Below are 24,189 nucleotides of genomic sequence, written 5' to 3'. Positions count from 1 at the left end.
ACTAAACTAAAAAGTGAACCTTGTGTGGCTACAAAGATAGGATTGGTGACATTTCACATGGGAAATGTGAATCCTTTCCCACCATGGGAAATGTGATATTTACCATTAGATTAAATAGGTGCACCCATTTTTATTGTGGACTATCTACATCATATCTTTTTTACCTTTATCTTCAACCTTAGTATCATGAACTTCCATGAGAGACCCACCACCAACACCAATCACTTTAATCTTCCTTCAATCGATGGAGAGTCACAAGAGCCACAAATCTACAACCAAATGGAAATGGGTCTTTGATATGATTGGAATAATTTTTGTGAATTCAAGTACTCCCTCCGTCCCAATTTATTTGACCCCTTGGTTCATTTCACACAGATTAAGAAAAATGTATAAATAAAGGGGAAAGTGGAATATATTGTATTGGGAATGATAAAAGTAGTATTATTTAGTGTTATATTGTATTGGGAATGATGAAAGTTGTATTGAAAATTGAAATGGATCAGTTATTTTGTGACACTTTTTTTTAGAAAATGGGTCAGTTATTCCGGGACGGAGGGAGTAATAATTTGAGAAAGGGAACTTGAAAATAAGGAAGAAGAAAAAAGAAATGTATGCATTCCAGAATCTAGATCTATAGTAGAAACTTAATTTCAACAGATTTGTTACACGTCCATGACTATATTGCAAACATATGCTTCATTATAACATCTTTTTAGATAAAAACTATACAACACCATCAATTAATCGCTAACAACATAATATGCTTCTTCTTCATGGACCCTCTTTTTTTTTCCTTATCTCAAAAGTTCCTCAATTTGAATCAATTTAGTAATTCCACAAAGTTCCATCGAAATCAACAGCTGCAACAGAAGCAGGTGGTGAACAATTCTGATTATTCACAAAAGATGACGGTCATGATACTAATACTAAGGTTGAAGATAAAGGTAAAAAAAATATGATGTAGATAGTCCACAATAAAAATTGGTGCACCTATTTAATCTGATGGTAAATATCACATTTCCCATGGTGGGAAAGGATTCACCTTTCCCATGTGAAATGCCACCTATGTGTTCACTCAACTGAAGAGATTTGTCTTGGTATGATGTCATGATGACCAACATATAGTGAAAAGTTAGGTTCAACCTATGTTTAAAGTTAGGTTGATAGTTAATGAATATCATCTATGTTTAAATACCTAGAACAAAAAACATACATATTTTAACACAATTTGAATTATTGATGAATATATGTACATTTGAACACTAGAAAATTGTGATTAATGACGTTCAAAATTGTTAAGAGTCCCACATTAAAAGGAATAAGGCCTAAAGATGGATTTATAAATGAAGATAGTCATTACCTAAAAGCCAATTTTGTAAAGATAGGTTAGGTTCTACCTAAATTCTAAGATTCTTGAGGTAATAGCATCTTGTTATATTAACTAATTATCCACCAGACATAGTTAACCACATATTTAAACTTTGTTAGTCATTTAAATTGTCAAAATTCAACGTCAAATTTATGTGTTAAAATAACAACTGAATTTGTGATCTAATCTAATCCATGTCAATCGTCCATATGTTTGGCAAGCCATATTTTTTTAGATTACAGGATGCTATATTTAACTGTACACAATTGTGTGTACTGTAATCTTTCTTATATAATGTACTACTACAGTGATTTCAAAATTTGAATCTATCACATCCTGCACACGAACCAGAACACACCATTATAGCTCAACAATAAGATAACAAGACGATGCAAGTCCTTTTATATCTCAGAGGAAACAAATAGAAAACAGTTGAAAACGAAGAACCACTTTAAAATAACAATCAAAGTAAAACACTACTTGTATATCTCAGATATTGAATGCTTATAGTATCTGTATTCTATGGAATGCGCAGATATATAGGCCTCGGTTACATAAATCATGTATGAAATGCACTCAAAATTTGGTTCCACAATAAAATTAAGGGCCACAACCTATTTTAGTCATAATTCCAAAAGGGTCAGTCATCAACAAAAAGGCCAAGTCACCTTGAATAAACCCATTTTGCAAGATATGAAGACCTATTTCTATTTCCTATATTACTCATCATTTGAAGCAACATGAACTTATTTCTCAACCTGTTTCACAATTGCTTCCCAATGAAGGAATTCTGACATCTTACAAGCTCCATAATGGAACAAATTCCTCGTCTTTGAATCTTGGTTGAAGTGGTTCATCAACTAGTCATGGTAGACAAGCATGAACGGATGTCTAACCCGACCGACCTTCCTTTCTGCCACCTATTCTAGGAAAAGATTTTTGCTTCTCATTTGAGTTCTTAACAGGTTCCGCTTCGTTCCTTGTCACAATCCTCAAAGGGTGTGCTTCTGTGTTGAATACCCATTCATCTAATGGAATGACCGAAGAAGGCGAAAAGAGAAGATAAAGATACTTCAGTGTTTCCGCGAGAAAGAAACTTTGCATCATGTTGTCTTTAACACCAGTGTTAACCTGGGAAGTGAGACAACAACATGTGATGTAGAAGCTAAAAATAGTGATGCACATAGTATTAATTTGGGAGTAATGATTTATTAAAAAAATAAAGTGGCACTTATTGTGAGACATTTTTTTTGCCGAAATGGCACTCAATATGGGACAAAGAGAGTACAAAACAATAATAACGCAAACACAAACACATTATTAAATGTGAAATTGAGGTGTACTTACATCCTTTAGTCCAACATAGCCCGACTCTATGCGAGAGTTCTTCTCGAAAGCTTGAAATATATTCCAACCCCAATCTTGGTATGTCTTGTTGCCGGTTAGGCGCCAAAGGTAAAAGAGTGACTCAACTGTCTCTGGCCTCAGGATGTTCCATGATGTGCCCACACTCATGTCCTTAAAATGCATAAGTAAATTTCAGATCACACAATTTTCAAATTGCAAATCTTTAAATAAACAAGTAACTAACCTCCTTCCTGTCAAAAAAAGAAAAAGTAACTAACCTCCCCAGAATGAAAGAAATAGTTCTCTCCAGCTAATTTTGTTGGAGTTGATTGGTAGAAGTTATAACATGTCCAAGCAAGCTGCAAATAAAGTCTCGTGAGTATGACAACTTCATAAAGACGGCTAAACTTAAGTTGATATAAAATACATGTAGAGTAAGTTTGGATTGACTTAATTGAACTAATCGACTGGCATAAACACTTGTGAGATGGTTTGGAAGAGGTCATAAAAATAGCTTATGATGTGTTCATAAGTTGTTTGCAGCTTATTTTCATAAGCTCTCCGTGATAGTTTATGAAAACCGCTTATAAATGGAAACAATTTGACTTTATTTTATCTTTTGCTATAGAAATAGGCAAATAGCTAACACAAAAGCATTTACATGGTTAGTGCTTATACTATAAGCACTTAATTAAGTTGTTTATCCAAACATGGCTTTTGTATATTGATAGGTCAAGACTAAAACAAGTAAGTCAACAGAACAAGCACATTAAGGCTTTTCAAATGGCTATTAAAACATACCTCTTCCGCAAGTGACATAAACTTCTGCGAATCATCAGGACCATAACCAGATGATCCCAAAGCAAGCATCCCTGGAGCAAAGCATGCTAGTTCATCCATCTGCAGGTACTCGGTTGAATGAAAAAATTATACTTTCATCCAATACATCAATGGTAAATATTAAATGCGGCAATACCAGTATTGCAATGCAGAATCATACTTTGTCAGTGAGAGATCCTCCACTCTTCTCACATATATAAGTAAAGGAAGACGGCGTTGACTTCCGAATCAAACTTAACAGACCTTTCATTGATTTCTCCCACATATCTCTGTTTTAGAGATTAAAAAGAAATGGAAGAATCAGTCAAAGAACAGTTCAAACTGCTAATTCTTTATCTTCCTATTCTACGTTTATTTGAAAATAAAAAATTATAAGGTCTTTAACTATGATAATTGAAATAGAAAAATACATGATTCTTTCATTGATCCAAGGAACTATCATTCAAATGACAATTTGATTACAGAATGAACTCATTGTATAAAACATGATGAAGTAGGTGGTGCGTTATTCTCACCTATAAAGTTTTACAGCTGGAGTCTTATTCCCTTGTACCCAAACTTTAAGCAAGTATTCATAAAAACTGCAATTGGTGTCATTCACAAGTTAGACCAAATTAACACAGAGAATAAGATGATTAGAAGTTAACAATGCCCAGACAGTACTAACTAAAGAAGTTTGTTATGCTTTTATCGTGTAAAAAGATGGTCATTAAATTGTGTTAATACCTATCACCCATGGCGCCAAATGTGATAGGAGAGTAGCCTGTTGTTCCACTATGAGGATTGATATAGATAGGAAGTAATCCATCATCAGGGAATGTTTTATTAAGCACTGTTATTACATTCTCAACCTGAAAAAGCAGGGAGCAAATCAATTGATGCATTGCTAGAAAAATGTAACTCCTCCCCCTTCCCTGTAAAAAAACTGAATATATGGAGTTGAATTTAAAAACCTTCCGCTGATACTTTGGGTCTCCGGTCCTTTGAGATAGAGCAATGAACTCTAGTTGTTCGGTGCCAGAATCTGCCAAAATACTCTCACCCTTGAAAAATGAAGACAAAAAGGAATCAGAAACTCTAATAAAGCAGCTCAAGTATCCGTGACCAACACAGCCAGAGTCAGGAATCCAAAACTAGTATAAAAGTTAAAATTGGTTAATCATACTCCCGTAGAACTAAAATCAGGCATGTGAATGATCTTTGCAAAATTAACTAGCCAATCCATGCCTCTAATACAAATATGGAGATGAAATGCTATTTTTCCACGGATAAAATTAGAAAGCGGTGATTGCTTTGATCAATACTTAGCAAGAAAGGTCCCTACATTGTTTTTTCATGTCTATGAAAGAAAACAGAAAAAGACCAAGCAAAAGATAATCATGAAAACATGGAGAAGTTTCAAACACAAAAAAAGACTTCTAGAATGTTGCATCTAAACATTTTTTTTTTATGTTTTTTACTTAACTACTGAAGAAGCTCATGTAAAAAAGCCTTCTATTAAAAACACATCGAAACAAGCCACAAAATAGCAGATCCAATGTCATCAAGCTAGTACTATATTTTGTTCGAAAGGTTACATAAAGCATGAAAGATGACTTGCAGCCACAATATCCAAGCTTTAAGGTTAAGATCAAGGAGTAAACCCACAAAAGCCACATCTCTATGGACACAAAAGTTGTAAAGAATGGCTTGTAGTTAACTTAACATTGAGGCCTATGGAACATGAAAGCAATATCCTAAATCTTAAGTGTTCGTTGTTCAGTAAGATTGAAATGCATGTGTAGAAACTTACCCCAGTCCATCCAGGATTGTGTGCACGTCCTTGTGACAAGTTGATTATGTTATAAGGAATTCCTGTAGGTGTGTTCCATGCAGGCAGTAATCTATCTGCAATATCTCTAGCTTTGTCAAGGAAAATTTTGTCGCCTGAAAGATCGTATGTGCTAAGAAGGCCACCTACTACTCTGGATTGTGGTGAAAATAGACCAACAAAAAAAAAGAAAAAACATTAGTTGTCAACCACGTAAGTTAAGTTTATTATACTTTTTTAATTGGAAGGGACTTTAAACTGCTATGTAAACCTTATAAAGTAACCTTATGGTTGTCTCGAAAACACTTGCGTCATAATCCTTGTTAAAATCCAGAGAGTTTGCGACCCAGCTGTAAGGATAATGTATTACTATGAAAAGAAATGTAATAAAAGCCTAACTAGGAGTATCACAATTGAACATTAGATATACGGATATAGAAAGTAATAAAAGCAAGTTAATGTAACTTTTATATATGAATTAGGAAAATTCGCAGCAATAAAGAGTTAAATAGGACAAAAAAATACATGTATTAGAATCAAACCATACAAGTTAAACACCATAACCATGAAATGTTCCTCTAGAACAGCAATAAAATTGAAATAGAAATATATAAAACAAAATAAAATAAAATTTCTACTCTATATGCAAGAACTTTTGCCAAATATAATATTAGAAACAACCTGATCACTATGATTCTAAACAAATATAGAGGTGTGACGGAAGCAAAAAAAACAATAACAATCAGGTCTTCATATGCAGGGGAAAAGGTTACACTTACTCTCGGGCTTTCTGAAACTGTTCATCGAGACCCATAATGTATAGTGTATCAAGAGAATCGATTAAAGTTGCTCCAAGACCTCCAAAGCTATTGACACCACTTTTTGACTGTGGCTGGTAGCAACAACAATAAAAACAATTAATTAAGAAAAGTGTAAATTTAACGAGCGAAGTGCTTGATTATTATACTAAAAACAAACCAATTTATATCATGTACCATTCAAGAAGATACAATCAGTATTAGAACGTATAACATAAGTGTCACCAAATAACCACATCACTCCATTAGATCATTATGCAATAAAAGATTAACCATACCTGTAGTTCATCTTGTCCCCATGCATATTTCTCATAAGAACTCCAAGCATGAAGCATTGCATCTTTTACTTTTTCCCTTCTCTGGATATCAATGGGATCATCCAAGACTTCTTTAGTGGACTTGTTAGTTTTTCCCTTCAAGTCAAGCTTCCTGGCAGTGCCACCGTGCACTTTATTTGACTCTTCCAACTGAAACAATTCCAATTGCTTAGCCCCCAAAGAAAAAATAATAAAAATAGTTTCAAAAGTCAATCATTCAAATAAGAACTCTGCCCTGTAACACAGCCACAAGGAAAGTGTTCACTTGCTAATGGAAAATATGAGATTTAGTTTTGTACCAGATTGTTTGACAGACGACAATTCACGTCGGAGGTTTTCAATCAGTACAAAGTAGGAATGGTGTCAGGTGTGCCAAATGTATGCAGACCATCTCATTCCTTCTTTTCATTGTTAATTATTGGCAAAATGAAATGGAATGGAATGTTTTTAAGGAACTAAAGTCACAACACGTGTAGCAGCAAAAGTTTAAGCATATATGATATTTTCTTACCAAATTTTGCAAGTCAGTTATTTCTTTATGTAGCTCAGCAACTTCAACCTGTATTTAAAAAAACAGTTATCTACTGGCAGTGAAATTAACCTAGTTATTCAAGTGCCAAAAAAATCATAAATAATTTCATCGTCCCTCTAAAAATAAAGTTACACTTAAAACAAAACTAAATCATACACTAAAATCACGCCCACAATATATCCTACAAAGTTTTGCCAAATAATCAGCACCCACCGTTGTAGTATTCTATAACTACCAATTTGGTTGTTTGGCAGGAGTCAAACATGAAAACTTCACAACTACTCATTATCTTGTACAATAGACTAAAAATGGAATAAACCCTATTCTCAACCTATAGTCTGATTTCAGCAGCACCATACTCAATTTTTCATATACGAAAAACCTCCAAAAGTATGATAGCTATATTAACCTTCTCAAGAAGTACTTATGAAAGAGAAATACTAAATGAATCTTGCAATATGTAGCAACGACGCTTCAAATTGAAGGTGTGTCTGGTGTACGACACATGCCAATGCACATGTGGATTCAATTATGACATGTTCTCAAATTTTTACCGATGTTCACATGTCAGTATCACTGTCATGTCCGGTGTACTTGTCTGTGTCGGTGCTTCATAGGCAAAAAAACTAAAACGCCTTCTCTACTAAGTTAAAATTAGCTTCTGCGTCTCAATATTTTTCGAAGTTCTCTCATTCACCGGTTCATAAAATATCTACAATTTTATTAAAAGTTCTTCCTAAGCAGTATTATCATTCGCGGATTGCAGAATATAGCAGTTCATTCAAATCCCGCTACGCAACAAAGCTACACAGCCACTATTCGACAACATTTAATATCAAACATCGTATCACAGAACAATATCAAGTTAGTAAAATTTCACTACACTATATCTCGATAACGCCATCATAGCCTCTATTTAACAACACTCTTCTTAAGTGAAAAATCATAAACCTATTTTATCTAAGAAGCACCCATAAACTAAGGGCTCTAACAGGTGTCAGACGCAACACAAAACACGCCTTCAATCAGAAGTGTCAGTGTTATATAATACAATATAATCATGATCTCCAAACACAGAATTGAAACAAAACAAAACAAAAGAATGAGATCCACAAACAAATGAAGAAATACATACCTGGTATTCTCTGACTAAAGTTTGACGATCCCAAACAACAAAAGAAACAGAAACAAAAACGATGAAAAGCATAGCAAGACGCTTTGGACGCTTCAAGTAATAAGCTGGATTACAGTATTTCCATTTACTGCTACTACTACTCACTGATCTACTCCCTCTCGCCATTTTACAAAGATCTATAAAATCCTTCGAATTATTCGAATTTACAACAACGTTGTTGTTGCAGAACCAAACAACCTTAAAGACAAGGGAAATTGAAGAAGATCTTGTTAATTTGCCTTGTAATCTACGAATTTGTTTGTCTGATGAAGGGTTTTTGAATTTTATATTGATTTCTAGAATAAAAAATTGGTAGGAAATGAAAGGTGACAACGAAGCCAATCCAAAAGGAGTGGCTTCGAAATTGAAGAAGATGATGAAAACTCAAATGCGAAGCATCTATGAAACGAAGAAGAAGACTTGACTTTGGTTTTCTACGGAATGGTGCTCATGTTGAATTCGATTTCAACACAATTTCATTTCATTTCATCCAAGAATATTCAACAAATTTTACTTTTTTTCCTTTTTTTTTACTCAAACTATAGGAATTAACATATTTAATAAAAAAAATATATTATATTAAATTAAAAGTTTAATAGCAGTTTTAAACCCCTAACTTTTTCAAAGTTGCGATTTTGGCCCTTTAAGAAGAAGAAAAAACTACAATTAAATTAGGGGGCGGTTTTGTAGTTTTTTTTCTTAGGGGGCCAAAATCGCAACTTTGGGAAAGTTAGGGGGCTAAAACTGCTATTAAGCCTAAATTAAATTGAAAGTTAATTTACTCAACCACTTCACTGCCTTCATCATGATGCGATCAACATCAAACCCTAGGATTGCTCAACGCCGCGTGATGATACGGCGATGTCTCATCGTCGACATCATCATTTCTTAATCTTGCTCTAGTGGCTCTCAATTGCATTTGTATTTGTTGCTTGTTTCGCATTTTGTTTTTGCGAAAACATGAATGAGTTTAGTGTTTGACTATTTATTCATGTTTCTAGGTGTGGTATATCTAGTAACGTCGTGGCATTTTCAGATGTGTTGTTTTTTGAATTTGGGTTCGATGTTATTCTTCACCCTTCTAAGGGTTGCTCTCCACGCTTTTGCTCATTCATCTGGTTCAATCTATCCTTTTTTGGATCTCATTTTGGTTTGTTTTGTGGAACTAGGTTTTGGTCGGTTTGGAATATGTCATAACTCGTCAAGGATTTAAAGTGAAGCATTTGCATCTATGTAGCCCACGCTAACATCTTAGGTGGGATTTGGGTTTCTAAGATTGTAAGATTTACGATTTGGATGATTTACGTCATCTATCTTGTACAATTCCTTACTGCAATTATTGGGTTCCTTCCTTCAAACTGGCTTCAGACACTTTGGCTTAAAAAGGCTCTGGCTTAGCACTTTGGATGTTTTTTGTATTCCAATTCATTTGATGGTTGTTGATGCTTGTTGTCGTTTTCGTTTGTAATGAGTTGTTAGTTAGTGGATCTGCTTCCATGTTGGCGGACGGGTTCATTTTATAGTTTTCAAGATATGGGTTCAGGTTTGTTTGGGTTCGTCTTTTGTTTGGTGATTGTAATCTAGTTTCACACTTGTTCGCAAGTTTGATGGGTTGTGCTCATGATGTATGCTCGGTTGCTTCAGGTTCTATTTTCTACAGGATTGTCTGTTTATTACTCGTTATGGTTTGTTTCACTTCTGTGTATTTTATTATGGTATGTTTTAGCCATTAGGGTCTCTGGATTTAATGACTTGGGTTTTTGCGCCCCCCCCCCCCCAACCCAACCTTTGGATTTCATTTTTATTTTAAGCTATACACAACAATTGTGTATTTTATTATGGTCTGTTTTACCCATTAGGGTCTCTGGATTTAATTACTTGGGTTTTTGCGCCCCCCCCCCCCCCCCCCCCCCAACCCAACCTTTGGATTTCATTTTTATTTTAAGCTATACACAACAATTGTGTATTTTATTATGGTCTGTTTTACCCATTAGGGTCTCTGGATTTAATGACTTGGGTTTTTGCGCCCCCCCCCCCCCCCCCCAACCTTTGAATTTCATTTTTATTTTAAGCTATTACTTCTTTATCTTAAAATACACAACATTAGTGTATATTTAAGTTATTTTATGAATAAGTTTGCATAAAATAAAATAAAATTTAGTATAAATTATAAGGTTAATTGTAATACTGTATAGTCTCTAAGTGTGTGTTTGTGTGTTCTGTTGTATTAAGATATGTGGCTTTTTATATTAATATATTTTTTGTTTAAGAGGTGTCACCTCAATGATGAGAGTTTGACTTTATAAACTTAATCGATAGAGTACGAATCTTCTTTGAGATCACAATTGTAGTTTGACCGATGAACAATGTTTTATAAACTTTATTTAATGGGTCTTGTTAACGAGTGCCTCCGGGGCACTCTTTAAGGATTCCAAAAGAAGAAATTATTTTATAAAAAAATCAAATATTTCGATTCTCGATGCATTGATTACACATATTTTCATGATAAGTTACCCTTTAAAGGTCTTAACTAATGTCAATGAGACACTGATTAACATTTCCCTTATTTAATATATGTTGTCATTTTCAAACATTATCAAATAAAAACAAACATAAAAAATATAATGAGCAACCAAATACTCCCTCCGTTCCTTTTTAAGTGTCACTTTTGGAGAAATTTTTTGTTCCTATTTAACTGTCACTCTCAAAGTTCAATGCAACAATAAATGTTGTTTTACCAACATTACCCTTAGTTATTTATTGTGGAGAGAGAAATATATGAAATAAGATATTAAATGACTAAGGCTATTATAGTAAAAGTATAGATTATTGTATAAGAAAAAATAACATTTATTAAGTGTCTTGGTTTGTGTAAAATGTTAAAAAGTGACACTTAAAAAGGAACGGAGGTAGTATGAATTAACGTATATATTGAAGAGAAATAAAATTAAAATATTATTATTATTATTATTATTATTATTATTATTATTATTATTATTATTATTATTATTATTATTATTATGAATTTAAGGAGTAAAATAAACAAAATATACGCTCCATATGACCTGGTAAACAAAATAGACGCTCCATATGACCTAATTAGGTGATGACAGGTCATCCAACGTTATTTTTAACATGTTTTTCAGTCAATTTCAGTATGTTTTACCAGCATAACACAGGAGTATTAAAACAATTGTCTATGATTTTGGGACATTTGTAATGTTTTTTTTATATTTGAGTCTATAATTCTATTCTTCCTGAAACATAGCAATTCTATGGTGTTTTTTTATGTAATTCATGAAGAAATCATGCAAATATGCAAATAAAGACATCTGAAGATTAGTGAAGACTTTGGGAATATCAAGAATGAAGATTCAAGAGGCCTTGGAAGACGTTACAGAGTGAGAAATTATGTTCCTAGGTCCCAAGACATCTAAAATGGAAGCAAATACCCAAAAGGACGAAAAAACAGAGATTCAGACATCGGGACGCACTCACATGCTCCCCGAGCATGAACCATGTGCATAGAGCATGACCTAGGTGCCTAGAGCATGAAAATGCTCTCTCACATGCGCCTAGAGCATGGCCAAAAACGGACCAAAACTGCTTTTTGCTACTTTTTAGTGGGAAAAAGTCTGGTTTTTTGGCCCAACTTTAGGTGAAAACTCTCCCCATAAACGAAGTGATTCAAGAGGAAGACAAACACTATGAACTTCCAATGAGGAGTTTCTCTCTCCTCACTTCAAGTTTCCCTAGGGTATGTTTTCTTTCTTTTGTAGTTTGTCTTTAGTTACCATGAGTAACTAAATCTTTTTAGGCTAGGGTTCTAAGATGAACCTCTATTTTATTTGTTGGATAATTATTTAATTTAAAATTGTTTATTCAGTTATTTTTTGTTCGCTATTTAGTTTTACTGTAGTGCGTAAGATTTGTCCCCTTTGGAGAATAACCCTGATTTAGGCGCTTAGGTAGTGACATGACCTAATATTGATATTTATATCTTCATATTTATATTTGTCTATAAACAGGAAGTAATTAGTTAGTAACTAGCGAAACAAACCGAAAGCGAATGTACCCTGATAGTAAGTACTTAGGAGGTGACATAATTAATATTGATTAAAATTTGCTGAAATCAGGTAGTAACTAGTTAGTAATTAAGGAAACAAGTGACTTCACGATTTAAATAATCCCAATAACTTCATTCTCCTCGCACCTTTGTAAGGTATACGCTGATAGGCCTGCCCATTTGTAGAACTGCCGGGAGGGAAAGTGTTATATGTACTTCTAAGATTCATAGATGGGAAAACCTTTAGGAACACTAGTCACCATATCTTTGGAAATTTAAGAACGCCAATTTAAGTCTATGTTTCAATTACCCATGAGGGAGTAAGACCTCACACGTAAGGATCACCGTGTAACTAACAAGTGTAACTCAACAGACAGATGGATAAACTGAAATCAACCGAGAGAGTAAGACCTTGCATATAAGGACCATCATGCCACCAGCAGGTGAAACTTGACAAACCGATTAGGTTATCACGTCTCGAAGAACTCATTACTTAGACAGTCTACTTAGAAAAATTGAATGTGACTTGACTGTTAATTAATTCCAACAAATGAATGGAGGGGATTTAAAGAATCTTAACCGCCGCTAACACTTTGCAATCGAACAAGTAAACTTGCTCTGTTGCAAACAGATAAAAATTGCAAATTTCTAAACCCTCATCTTATTTATTTTATTTTGTTCCCAAATAAGTAATGCGAATTGTTTAGACGAAACAACAATCCTTGTGGATACGATACTATATGTATCACTTTATTACTTGGTAAACGATTTGGTGCACTTGCCTAATCCGATCATCACTAGGGTTGGGAATAGGCTCGGTCGGCCTACAGGGGCCTACGACCTGGCCTGCTATGGCCTGACAAAGCATGTTTAGTAAAGAGGTTTAGGCTTAGGCTTCTAGAAAAGCCTGATAGACTGACCTATTAATACATTTCTATTCAAATGTGTTTTTTATATTAAAATAATTGCATACATTAAAAATAGAAACTTTTTTTCTCTATATGTCAGTCCTGTAATAGGCTTTGTTGTTATAAGCCTTTAAGTAGCTTTAAGGCATGTTTTGAAGGTGAGAAAAACACAAGAAGGGGGGTTGAATTGTGTTTTAGAAAAATTCTTCGTTTCTCCTAAAAACTGAATACACTGATCAGAAGCTAAGCGAGACAGCTTCTGAAGTGATAATCAGAATCTAAATGCAGCGGAATAAAACAGAGAGAGAGAAGAAGAACGACACAAAGCAATTATACTGGTTCCTTCCACAATCCGGAAGTAGTCCAGTCCCTCTTGCACTTCCAAGGAGATTTCACTATGAGTAATATCTGATTACAAATGCTCAAGCACACAAGCAAGAGACTTCCAATGCTCAAGCACACAAGCAAGAGACTTCCTTTGCTCAAGAACACAATCAAGAGACTTCCTGCTCAAGCACAACTGCAAGAGACTTCCTAACTAAACAAAATTACACAGAAAATTGTTTAAGGTTGAACACTTGATATACAATCAGAGGTGCTCACAATACGAATCAGATACAGACTCAATGGACTTAAGAATTTCTAAGATATGACTTTGAGACACAGAAATTCTAAGTGAATGCAGAACAATTTCAGCAGAGGTTTGGTACTTGTGAAAATCTTGTGAGTCTTTCGTTCAGCGTTCTTGCATTACCAATTCTCTAGGTCTTCACTCCTTTATATAGAGGGGTAAAAGAGACGTTGTGAAATTGCCAGCACACCAAAGAGTCGTTGTTGAAGCTTGATCTTTCACCAATGATCTTTTGCCTGATTTGGTTGTTGTCCTAGGAAGAACAAATTTGAAATCCATTCCTTATCCAAAGGAACATATATGCAGGCGAAACCGTATTCTGGAGCTGTTTTCTTGTCCTGTAGCGCGGACACAAAACAGAGTAGTGGAGAACGTGGTTGTACAATTCGTACAAAGTACAATGTCAACGCTTTCGTCCAAATTGCAAACACACGCCTTCAAACACCTTTGAAATGACCGTTGCAAACTCCACTAATCCTTTGTTTGTGTTTTCGAATCCAATCGACAGCTTTTGCATTGATAATTCTTCAATTCTTGATTCTTTGCAAATCCAGTTGATATTCAGCTTCTGGTGAAATGGCTTCTGATGAGGCAGCTTCTGTGTGAAGAAGATTTCCTTCTTAGACTTGGCTGGGTTTTGATGATAACAAACTCACATCACAAGAGAAGAAAAACTATATGGAGGCTCAAGTTGAAGAATGAAGATAATGGGACTTAGGCTTCATTGTTATATTTTTGTAAGTATGGTTCTTATCTTTGACACTATCATTCTTAACATTTAACAAGACTTAGAATGCTCAGAAAATAATTACAAACATTTTTTCTAAGTTCTCATATGAAACAATGCTAAAGCTTTCATGAAAATAAATCACACACTCACAATGTTTTTCCATTTAAATAAGATTTTACATTAAAATATTTTTATATGAAAAACAAGACTTGATTTTGATAATTGCATATTTAATAAAATATTTTTAGCATGCATTCATAATTCTTTAAGAAATGAATATAAATCTATTATGCATTGTTTTCCATTGCATAACTGATTATGGGGAATCAATATTTTCTAAAAATATTTTAGAGAAAGAATTTATACATTGGCTTGTATTTATTTTTGTGAACGTTGGTTTTTTTTTTTAAAGAAAGAATATTCTAGCACTTTGAATTTTCCAACGGCCACCTTTTAAATTTTACAACGGCCATTTTTGTAAAAGAATTGGCAACAATTATTTTTTTGAAAAGTAGCATTGATTCATAAACATCTTTTTAGCCTCTATAAATTCAATTGAGAATCAAAACAAATTACTTAACATTATTACTACAACTTTCAATCTCGATTGTCATATTCAATATCTCTTGATTTATCAAACTTTCACCATCTTGCTTTGAAAACTTTGTCCACATTTTTAACATTCATAAAGAAGTTTTCTGAGCACTAAGTTCTTACTGTTAATGTGATATTGATCAAAGCATAACAGCCATACATTCATTATTCTTCAATTGCCTTTGTAAAAAGCTTCTCACCATTGTTGGTGAAATCATTGTAAAAGATAGTGGGGTGCTATCTTGGTGTGTAGAGAAATATTGTTAGGGGGCCTTGGGATTAAGGTTGCTTTGTAACAAAGATTCTTTACATAGTGAATTCCTTCGCGGGGTGTGAAGGGAGTGGACTGACCCTAAGGTTTAGAGGGGAACCACTATAAATTCTCTTGTGTCTTTTCTTCTTCCCTTACTCTTTTATTTTTCCGCATTCATACCTTCATCATTATTTACCGGAAAAATAATCAACAACGCGAAACTCTAAAAAAATTGACCAATATTGCTAGAAACCTAATTCACCCCCCCTCTTAGGTTACAATTTGAACTTACAATTGGCATCAGAGCAAGAGTAAAGATAACTTGCTTCTTTGATCCAGAAAATGGCTTCCGCTAAACCGTTTCTAGCAGAAGGTCCTAATTCAAACCGACCACCATGTTTCACCGGAGATCATTATGATTTCTGGAAAATTAGGATGACAACGTATCTAGAAGCCCAAGGTGAAGAAATTTGGGGTGCTGTCCAGAATGGTCCTTATGTTCCCACTACAACTGTGAATGGTGTGACTGGTATCAAACCACAAACATCATGGGACGATGATGACCGAAAAAAAGTGTTATTTGACAAAAAGGCAAAGAACATTCTTCAATCCTCTCTTGGGATGGATGAGTTTTTCAGAATTTCTAACTGCAAAACAGCCAAAGAAATCTGGGACACTTTGGAAACAACACATGAAGGAACAGAAGAAGTAAAACGTTCCAGATTGAATACCCTCTCTCAAGAGTACGAGATGTTTAGAATGCAACCAGGAGAAAAGATTCTAGACATGCAGAAGAGATTTTCACATCTTATCAATCATCTTGCAGCCCTTGGGAAAACCTTGTCCAACAATGAAATAAACTTGAAGATTCTCAGGTCACTAACAAGGGAATGGCAACCAAAAGTAACAGCCATATCTGAAAAGAAAAGTCTTTCAAATATGTCGTTGGCGGCACTTTTTGGAAAATTACAAGAGCATGAAATTGAACTTGCAAGACTAGAACAACATGAAGAAGGTGTAAAGAAACACAAGAATATATCCTTGAAGGCAGAGTCGAATGTTCTTCAACAAGATGAAAGTTCTGATGAAGATGAGAATATTACTCTTCTTGTGAAAAAATTAGGAAAATTCCTTAAAAAGGATAAAAAATTTAAATTTGGAAATAAAAGAAAATTTCACAAGAAGAATGATGTTTCTACATCAAGTCAGAGTTTCACATGCTTCGAATGTGGAAAAGAGGGGCATATGAAGGCAGACTGTCCAACTCTTGCAAGGAAAAGTAGCCATAAAGGAAAGAAAGAATTCAAGCCAAGAAGGGCCTACATTGCATGGGATGACAATGATATAAGTTCATCTTCAGAATCAGAGGATGATGAATATGCAAATTTAACATTAATGGCGTCACACCACTCCGATGATGAACAAGAGGTAAGTGATTCTGAATTAAATTTTAAACCTTCTTATGAAGAATTACAAAATGCATTTGATGAATTGTTTGAAGAATTCATTAATCTTTCTAAAACTTGTGCAAAGCAAAAGAAACAAAATGTAACTCTAGAAAGAAAAGCTTTTGATGCACAAGAAAGAATTAGAAAGGGTTAAAGGTTCTTCATGTAATAAATGTAAAGAACATGAAACAACAATTTCTGAATTAAATCAAGTAATCAAAAATTTTGAAAAAGGTCACAACAGTTTGGAAGATGTGCTCAGCCGACAAAGATATTCAAACAACAAAACCGGGCTTGGTTTTTCTAAATTTGATAAACCAAACACCAATAAAACGGTCTTTGTTAAAGCAAGTGCAAATTCCAACAACATAGAAACCAAGAAAATGCATATTGTTAATTCTTCCAAGAATGTGAATCAAAAATTTAATTCTAAAAGAACAAATTATTCTAACAATTCTTTTAAGAAAAATAATTCAAATGCTAAGAATAATTTCTCCCAAGGAAATAATTTTGGTTCACATCATGTTCTTAATTTAACATGTTTTTATTGCAACATAAAAGGGCATACTCCAAATACTTGCTACATAAGAAACTTTGGTGTTCCTTATGGTGAGTTTATTTGGGTAAAGAAAGGTATTAACAAACAAGGACCCAAATCACAATGGGTACCTAACAAGACTTAAATTTTTTATTTTGTAGGGATGCTTGAAAACCACAACAAACAACATGTGGTATCTTGATAGTGGTTGTTCAAAGCATATGACGGGTGACATAACAAGATTCTCAAGTTTAACCCTAAAATCAAAAGGTCATGTCACTTATGGAGACAACAACAAAGGTAAAATTCTTGGAGTAGGTAAAATTGGTATGCCTCCTTCCATAACTATTGATAATGTTCTTTATGTTGAAGGCCTTAAGCATAATTTACTAAGTATTAGTCAATTATGTGACAAAGGTCTTCAAATTATTTTCAATAAAGACTCTTGTATTGTTGAAGACGAAGCATCACATGAAATCAAAATGGTTGGAAAAAGATATAATAACATTTTTATGATTTCATTGGATGATTCATCTTTAAAACTTAAATGTCTTGTGGTAAACAACAACAATGATGCATGGTTGTGGCATAAAAGAATTGCACACATTCACATGGATCATTTAAATAAATTAGTAAAACATGATCTTGTTGTTGGATTGCCTAAGATTAAGTTTATTAAAGATAAATTATGCGATGCTTGTCAGAAAGGTAAGCAAACAAAAGTTTCTTTCAAACCAAAGCATATAGTCTCAACATCTAGACCTCTTGAATTAATTCATATGGATCTTTTTGGTCCTTCAAGAACTAGAAGTTTTGGAGGAAACTATTTTGCCTTGGTTATTGTTGATGATTATTCTAGATATACTTGGACTTTATTTCTTGCAAATAAATATGATGCTTTTAAAGCCTTTAAGAAATTTGCAAAGTTGGTACAAAATGAGAAATCATTGAAGATTGCATCAATTCGAAGTGATCATGGTGGAGAATTTCAAAATGCTTCTTTTAATGAATTTTGTGACGATCAAGGAATCTCCCATAATTTTTCGGCACCAAGAACACCACAACAGAATGGTGTGGTTGAAAGAAAGAACAGATCATTGGAGGAACTTGCAAGAACCATGCTAAACGAGACAAACTTGCCTAAATATTTTTGGGCTGATGCGGTAAGCACGGCATGTTATGTAAGCAACCGTGTTTTGGTAAGACCTATTCTAAAGAAAACTCCTTATGAACTTTACAAGGGTAGAAAACCAAATATTTCTTATTTTCATATTTTTGGTTGTAAGTGTTTTGTTTTAAACAATGGGAAAGATAACCTTGGAAAATTTGATGCAAAATCAGATGAGGGTATCTTTCTTGGTTATTCTCTCACTAGTAAGGCTTATAGAATTTTTAACAAAAGAACCCTTACTATTGAAGAATCAGTTCATGTTTCTTTTGATGAATCTAATCCCTCCAAGGAGGAAAATGTTGTTATTTCTGAGGATGATGATGCAGAATGTCTACCAAAAGAAACCAACAATAATGATGAACAAGACAAACAAAACAATACACATCAAGAAGATGAAGTGGTACAACAAGAATTATCACATGATGATCTACCGCAAGAATGGAAAACTCATAGAGATCATCCTATTGATAATATCATTGGTGACATCAATAAGGGAGTATCTACTAGACTTAATCTTCGTGATGCATGTTTAAATATGGCATTTGTTTCTCAAATTGAACCTTCTAAAATTGATGATGCTTTAAGTGATGATCAATGGATTATAGCCATGCAAGAAGAACTAAACCAATTTGAAAGAAATCAAGTTTGGGAATTAGTACCTAGGCCTAATGATAAACATATCATTGGAACAAAATGGATTTTTAAAAATAAATTAGATGAAAATGGTATTATTGTAAGAAATAAGGCTAGGCTTGTTACACAAGGCTATAATCAAGAAGAAGGTATTGATTTTGATGAAACTTTTGCACCAGTGGCAAGATTAGAAGCCATAAGATTACTTTTAGCATATGCATGTTCTTTAAACTTTCAATTATATCAAATGGATGTCAAAAGTGCATTTTTGAATGGATATATACATGAAGAAGTCTATGTTAAACAACCTCCGGGTTTTGAAGATTTTAAAAATCCTTCTCATGTATATAAATTAAAGAAAGCACTTTATGGCTTAAAACAAGCACCAAGAGCATGGTATGACAGATTAAGCAATTTTCTTTGTGAAAAAGGTTTTGAAAAAGGAAAAGTTGATACTACTCTTTTTATCAAAAGAATTAATTGTCATACTTTGCTTGTGCAAATTTATGTTGATGATATTATATTTGGTGCCACTAATGAATCTTTGTGTAAAGATTTTTCTGACATGATGCAAGGAGAGTTTGAAATGTCTATGATGGGAAAACTTAATTACTTCCTTGGTCTACAAATAACGCAATCAAAGGATGGTATCTTCATCAACCAATCAAAATATTGCAAAGAACTCCTTAAAAGATTCGATATAGAAAATTGCAAGGAGATTGCAACACCAATGAGTTCAAGCACTTATGTAGATCAAGATGAATCCGGGAAGCCAATAAACATTACAAAATATAGAGGTATGATTGGTTCTCTCCTTTATCATACTGCAAGTAGACCAGATATTATGTTTAGTGTTTGTTTATGTGCACGATTTCAATCTTGTCCAAAAGAATCTCATCTCTCTTCTGTTAAAAGAATCATGAAATATCTAAAAGGAACCCCTAATGTTGGTTTGTGGTATCCCAAAGGAAGTCTATGTGAATTGGTTGGGTATTCTGATTCAGATTATGCGGGATGCAAAACTGATCGAAAAAGTACTAGTGGGACATGTCATATTCTGGGTAATGCATTAGTTTCTTGGTCATGTAAAAAACAAGCTTGTGTTGCATTAAGTACTGCAGAAGCAGAATATATTGCTGCAGGAAATTGTTGTGCACAAGTGCTTTGGTTAAAACAACAATTACATGACTTTGGTTTAAATTTAGGATGCATTCCCCTAAGATGTGACAACACCAGTGCTATTAATTTAACTAAAAATCCAGTCATGCATTCCAGAACCAAACACATAGACATTAGACATCATTTCCTAAGAGATCATGTTCTCAAAGGAGATGTTCAAGTTACTTTTGTGGATACTCATTCACAATTAGCGGATATTTTTACTAAGCCTTTGGCAAAAGAACAATTTTATAAAATTAGAAGAGAATTGGGAATTTTGGATGAAAAAGACATTTAGTGCATATTCAAATAAACATAGTCTACTTATTTTTAAAAAAAAAAAAAAAAGTTTATGCATACTAAAGAATAAATACATGCTGGTATGAAATTTTATTAATACATATGAAAATAGTATATTCAAATGGATATTTTTGAAGAAATTATTGCTTTCTGTAAGAACATATTTAAAATTAATGATCTCTTATCATGTGTACAAAATAATGTGAAAGATGGAATACTCATTGAGAAGAAGATAAGTTTTTTACCCTTTGGATTTTACCCTTTTTCTTCTTTTTGATGATGTCAAAGGGGGAGAAAGTGTATGTTTGTGTTTTGTGCTAAAATTGTTTCAGGTTATCAAATTGCAAAACAAAGGGGGAGACATACAAGATAGGGGGAGTTTCAATGAGCAAACATTGTCAAATGGATATGATTTGTCATCATCAAAAAGGGGGAGATTGTGAAGAAGATTTCCTTCTTAGACTTGGCTGGGTTTTGATGATAACAAACTCACATCACAAGAGAAGAAAAACTATATGGAGGCTCAAGTTGAAGAATGAAGATAATGGGACTTAGGCTTCATTGTTATATTTTTGTAAGTATGGTTCTTATCTTTGACACTATCATTCTTAACATTTAACAAGACTTAGAATGCTCAGAAAATAATTACAAACATTTTTTCTAAGTTCTCATATGAAACAATGCTAAAGCTTTCATGAAAATAAATCACACACTCACAATGTTTTTCCATTTAAATAAGATTTTACATTAAAATATTTTTATATGAAAAACAAGACTTGATTTTGATAATTGCATATTTAATAAAATATTTTTAGCATGCATTCATAATTCTTTAAGAAATGAATATAAATCTATTATGCATTGTTTTCCATTGCATAACTGATTATGGGGAATCAATATTTTCTAAAAATATTTTAGAGAAAGAATTTATACATTGGCTTGCATTTATTTTTGTGAACGTTGGTTTTTTTTTAAAAGAAAGAATATTCTAGCACTTTGAATTTTCCAACGGCCACCTTTTAAATTTTACAACGGCCATTTTTGTAAAAGAATTGGCAACAATTATTTTTTTGAAAAGTAGCATTGATTCATAAACATCTTTTTAGCCTCTATAAATTCAATTGAGAATCAAAACAAATTACTTAACATTATTACTACAACTTTCAATCTCAATTGTCATATTCAATATCTCTTGATTTATCAAACTTTCACCATCTTGCTTTGAAAACTTTGTCCACATTTTTAACATTCATAAAGAAGTTTTCTGAGCACTAAGTTCTTACTGTTAATGTGATATTGATCAAAGCATAACAGCCATACATTCATTATTCTTCAATTGCCTTTGTAAAAAGCTTCTCACCATTGTTGGTGAAATCATTGTAAAAGATAGTGGGGTGCTATCTTGGTGTGTAGAGAAATATTGTTAGGGGGCCTTGGGATTAAGGTTGCTTTGTAACAAAGATTCTTTACATAGTGAATTCCTTCGCGGGGTGTGAAGGGAGTGGACTGACCCTAAGGTTTAGAGGGGAACCACTATAAATTCTCTTGTGTCTTTTCTTCTTCCCTTACTCTTTTATTTTTCCGCATTCATACCTTCATCATTATTTACCGGAAAAATAATCAACAACGCGAAACTCTAAAAAAATTGACCAATATTGCTAGAAACCTAATTCACCCCCCCTCTTAGGTTACAATTTGAACTTACATTCTGATGATGCAGCTTCTGATGAGATGACTTCTGCAGCTTCTGATGAGATGACTTCTGATGATGTGGCTTCTGATGATGCAGCTTCTGAACTTCTTGTCTACAGGAGCACTATTCCAACTTCAGAAGCGACTTAACTTCAGGAGCACTATCCTTACTTCAGAAGCGACTTAACTTCAGGAGCGTTTTTTTTTCTTCAGTAGCAAGTTGCCTTCAGGAGCGTCCAAGCTTCAAATTTTTGTTGTTTCCTTAGCTCTTTATTTGCTCATTCAGAACCAATGATGATGTAACTTTATAATTATGGTCCTGTACACTTGAACAAATATTAGCTAGTCCAATTTACAATTTTTAATACCTTGTTATCATCAAAACTCTTTAAGGTTCATTGTTAAACACATTTTGTTCCAACAATCTCCCCCTTTTTGATGATGACAAACAAAAGTATTTAAAATTGATCAATTGTTGTTAATCTAATTAACAAGTTGACTTTGGGGTTCTGAGGTTTGTAAGCTCAGAATCTGAGGTTTGTAAGCTCAAACTCCCCCTGAGTCTGATAGTCTTTAAGGTGAGGTTTGTAAGCTCCCCCTAAGTTCTATCCAGGTTAATTAAATTCATTTTTCGCGCAATAATATTATCAGAGTTTAAAAACAAAATTGAATCATTGAAAGAATTAACTTATAGATAAGAAGAATGGTTCAATTAACTTTACTTGAATTTTGATACTCCTTCGTTCGTTCATAGCTTATACCAATAAGGTAAAAATGATAGAAGTTTTTCAAAAATTTCAAATGCCATTAATGGGGCTCAGAGCCTTTAAATACTTGTCACATATACTCCCCCTTTTGTCATTATCAAAAAAAATAAAATTAAGCACAAAAGACAAAAAGATATGAGAAAAACTCAAACATGAGAGAGTATACTAAGCAATGAACTAAATAAATCAGAGCAAAAATATATGAACATGTATAATCAATTGTCAGAAGCAGCTAAACAGTCAGAATCAGTAAGCATTCAGAAGCAAGAGAATTAAGACAAGATGGTTTCAGAAGCGAGGACTAAGAAGATAAAACAAACAACAAACAAAAAGAAAAACACAAGGGTGTGCAACTAAGGGTTGGTTTGTTGTTGTTTCTTCATCTCTTCCATTTCTTCAATCTTCTTCTGCAACAATTCTTTAAGTTGTTGTTGCCTCTGGAGAAGAGGTTGTTCCCTTTCCTTAGCTTCCTGCTTCTGCTGTGCCATCTGTTTCTTCAGAAGCTTACACAGCCTTGCTTCTCTGGTCAAGTAATCCGTTTCAAAGAAGAAAGGTTGGTTTGCCAGGAGCAGTGTAGAGCTTCTTACTCTAAGACTCTGATTCACATGCTCCATTACCCTTCTGACTGATGCTTGCTTGACTCTGATGCATTTAGCCTTGATTTCTTCAATAAGCCCAGCTGCCCGGTTCTGAAGAGATGCCCAGGAGTCTTCATATGCACCTGTGAGATCAATTGTCCTTCTTTGATCCACCAGACTATGCATCTGACTCAAGATTGTGAGAAGCTCAGAATTAATATATCCAGATTCCAGGATGTTTGTGGGTGGATGATCAAGGGTTTCAAGATCAGAATCACTGACTTCTAAATCTTGAATAGGGTTAGGAACTGGAATGGTAAGGAGTGTTTGTGTGTTTGAAGATGAAGGCTGGTCAGAATCAATGTGTGTGGTGGAGGTTGAGTTTTGAACATTGACTTGAGAGATGTCAATATCCATAGGAGTTGGTTCTGGAGAGTGTTCAGGTAAAGGTTGAAATTCAGTTTCAGTTGGTGGTTGTTGTGGTGAAGATGATGTTTGAGTGTTGAGTTGGGGGT

At 33.7% G+C, this 24,189-nt stretch overlaps 2 protein-coding genes across 2 annotated transcripts; one reads left to right on the top strand and one right to left on the bottom strand.

The window, feature by feature from the left end:
- Positions 1-1,801: 1,801 nt before the first annotated feature.
- Positions 1,802-8,662, bottom strand: LOC146925828 (mannosyl-oligosaccharide 1,2-alpha-mannosidase MNS1-like). The gene is made up of 14 exons (XM_085758278.1): positions 8,169-8,662; positions 7,013-7,060; positions 6,463-6,651; positions 6,146-6,258; positions 5,651-5,716; positions 5,349-5,520; positions 4,510-4,599; positions 4,283-4,407; positions 4,072-4,137; positions 3,717-3,825; positions 3,518-3,616; positions 2,995-3,075; positions 2,717-2,887; positions 1,802-2,500 (listed from the first exon to the last, which is right to left on the bottom strand). The coding sequence occupies exons 1-14, from the start codon at positions 8,331-8,333 to the stop codon at positions 2,261-2,263; spliced, it is 1,734 nt and encodes a 577-aa protein (XP_085614404.1). The 5' UTR covers positions 8,334-8,662; the 3' UTR covers positions 1,802-2,260.
- Positions 8,663-15,173: 6,511 nt separating this feature from the next.
- Positions 15,174-16,991, top strand: LOC146925827 (uncharacterized). The gene has a single exon (XM_085701953.1). It carries the CDS (start codon positions 15,732-15,734, stop codon positions 16,989-16,991), a length of 1,260 nt encoding a protein of 419 aa, XP_085558079.1. The 5' UTR covers positions 15,174-15,731.
- The last annotated feature ends 7,198 nt before the right edge of the window (positions 16,992-24,189 follow it).

This window comes from Medicago sativa, chromosome 4 (genome assembly GCF_051527215.1).
Source record: "Medicago sativa cultivar Bolivia chromosome 4, Bolivia_mono, whole genome shotgun sequence".
In the NCBI taxonomy this organism is placed as follows: Eukaryota; Viridiplantae; Streptophyta; class Magnoliopsida; order Fabales; family Fabaceae; genus Medicago; species Medicago sativa.
The sequence above is the reverse complement of the archived record's forward strand: the minus strand, read 5'-3'. Positions and strand labels throughout refer to the sequence as shown.

What these genes read in the sequence shown, in the direction of transcription:
- LOC146925828 (XM_085758278.1), bottom strand. Translation starts at nt 8,333, where the DNA reads ATGGCGAGAGGGAGTAGATCAGTGAGTAGTAGTAGCAGTAAATGGAAA. An exon ending in GTTTTCGAGACAACCATAAG is followed by an intron (nt 5,521 to 5,650) that starts GTTACTTTATAA and finishes ACCACAATCCAG; the next exon opens with AGTAGTAGGTGGCCTTCTTA. An exon ending in CCAGCTGTAAAACTTTATAG is followed by an intron (nt 3,826 to 4,071) that starts GTGAGAATAACG and finishes TCTCTAAAACAG; the next exon opens with AGATATGTGGGAGAAATCAA.
- LOC146925827 (XM_085701953.1), top strand. Translation starts at nt 15,732, where the DNA reads ATGGCTTCCGCTAAACCGTTTCTAGCAGAAGGTCCTAATTCAAACCGA.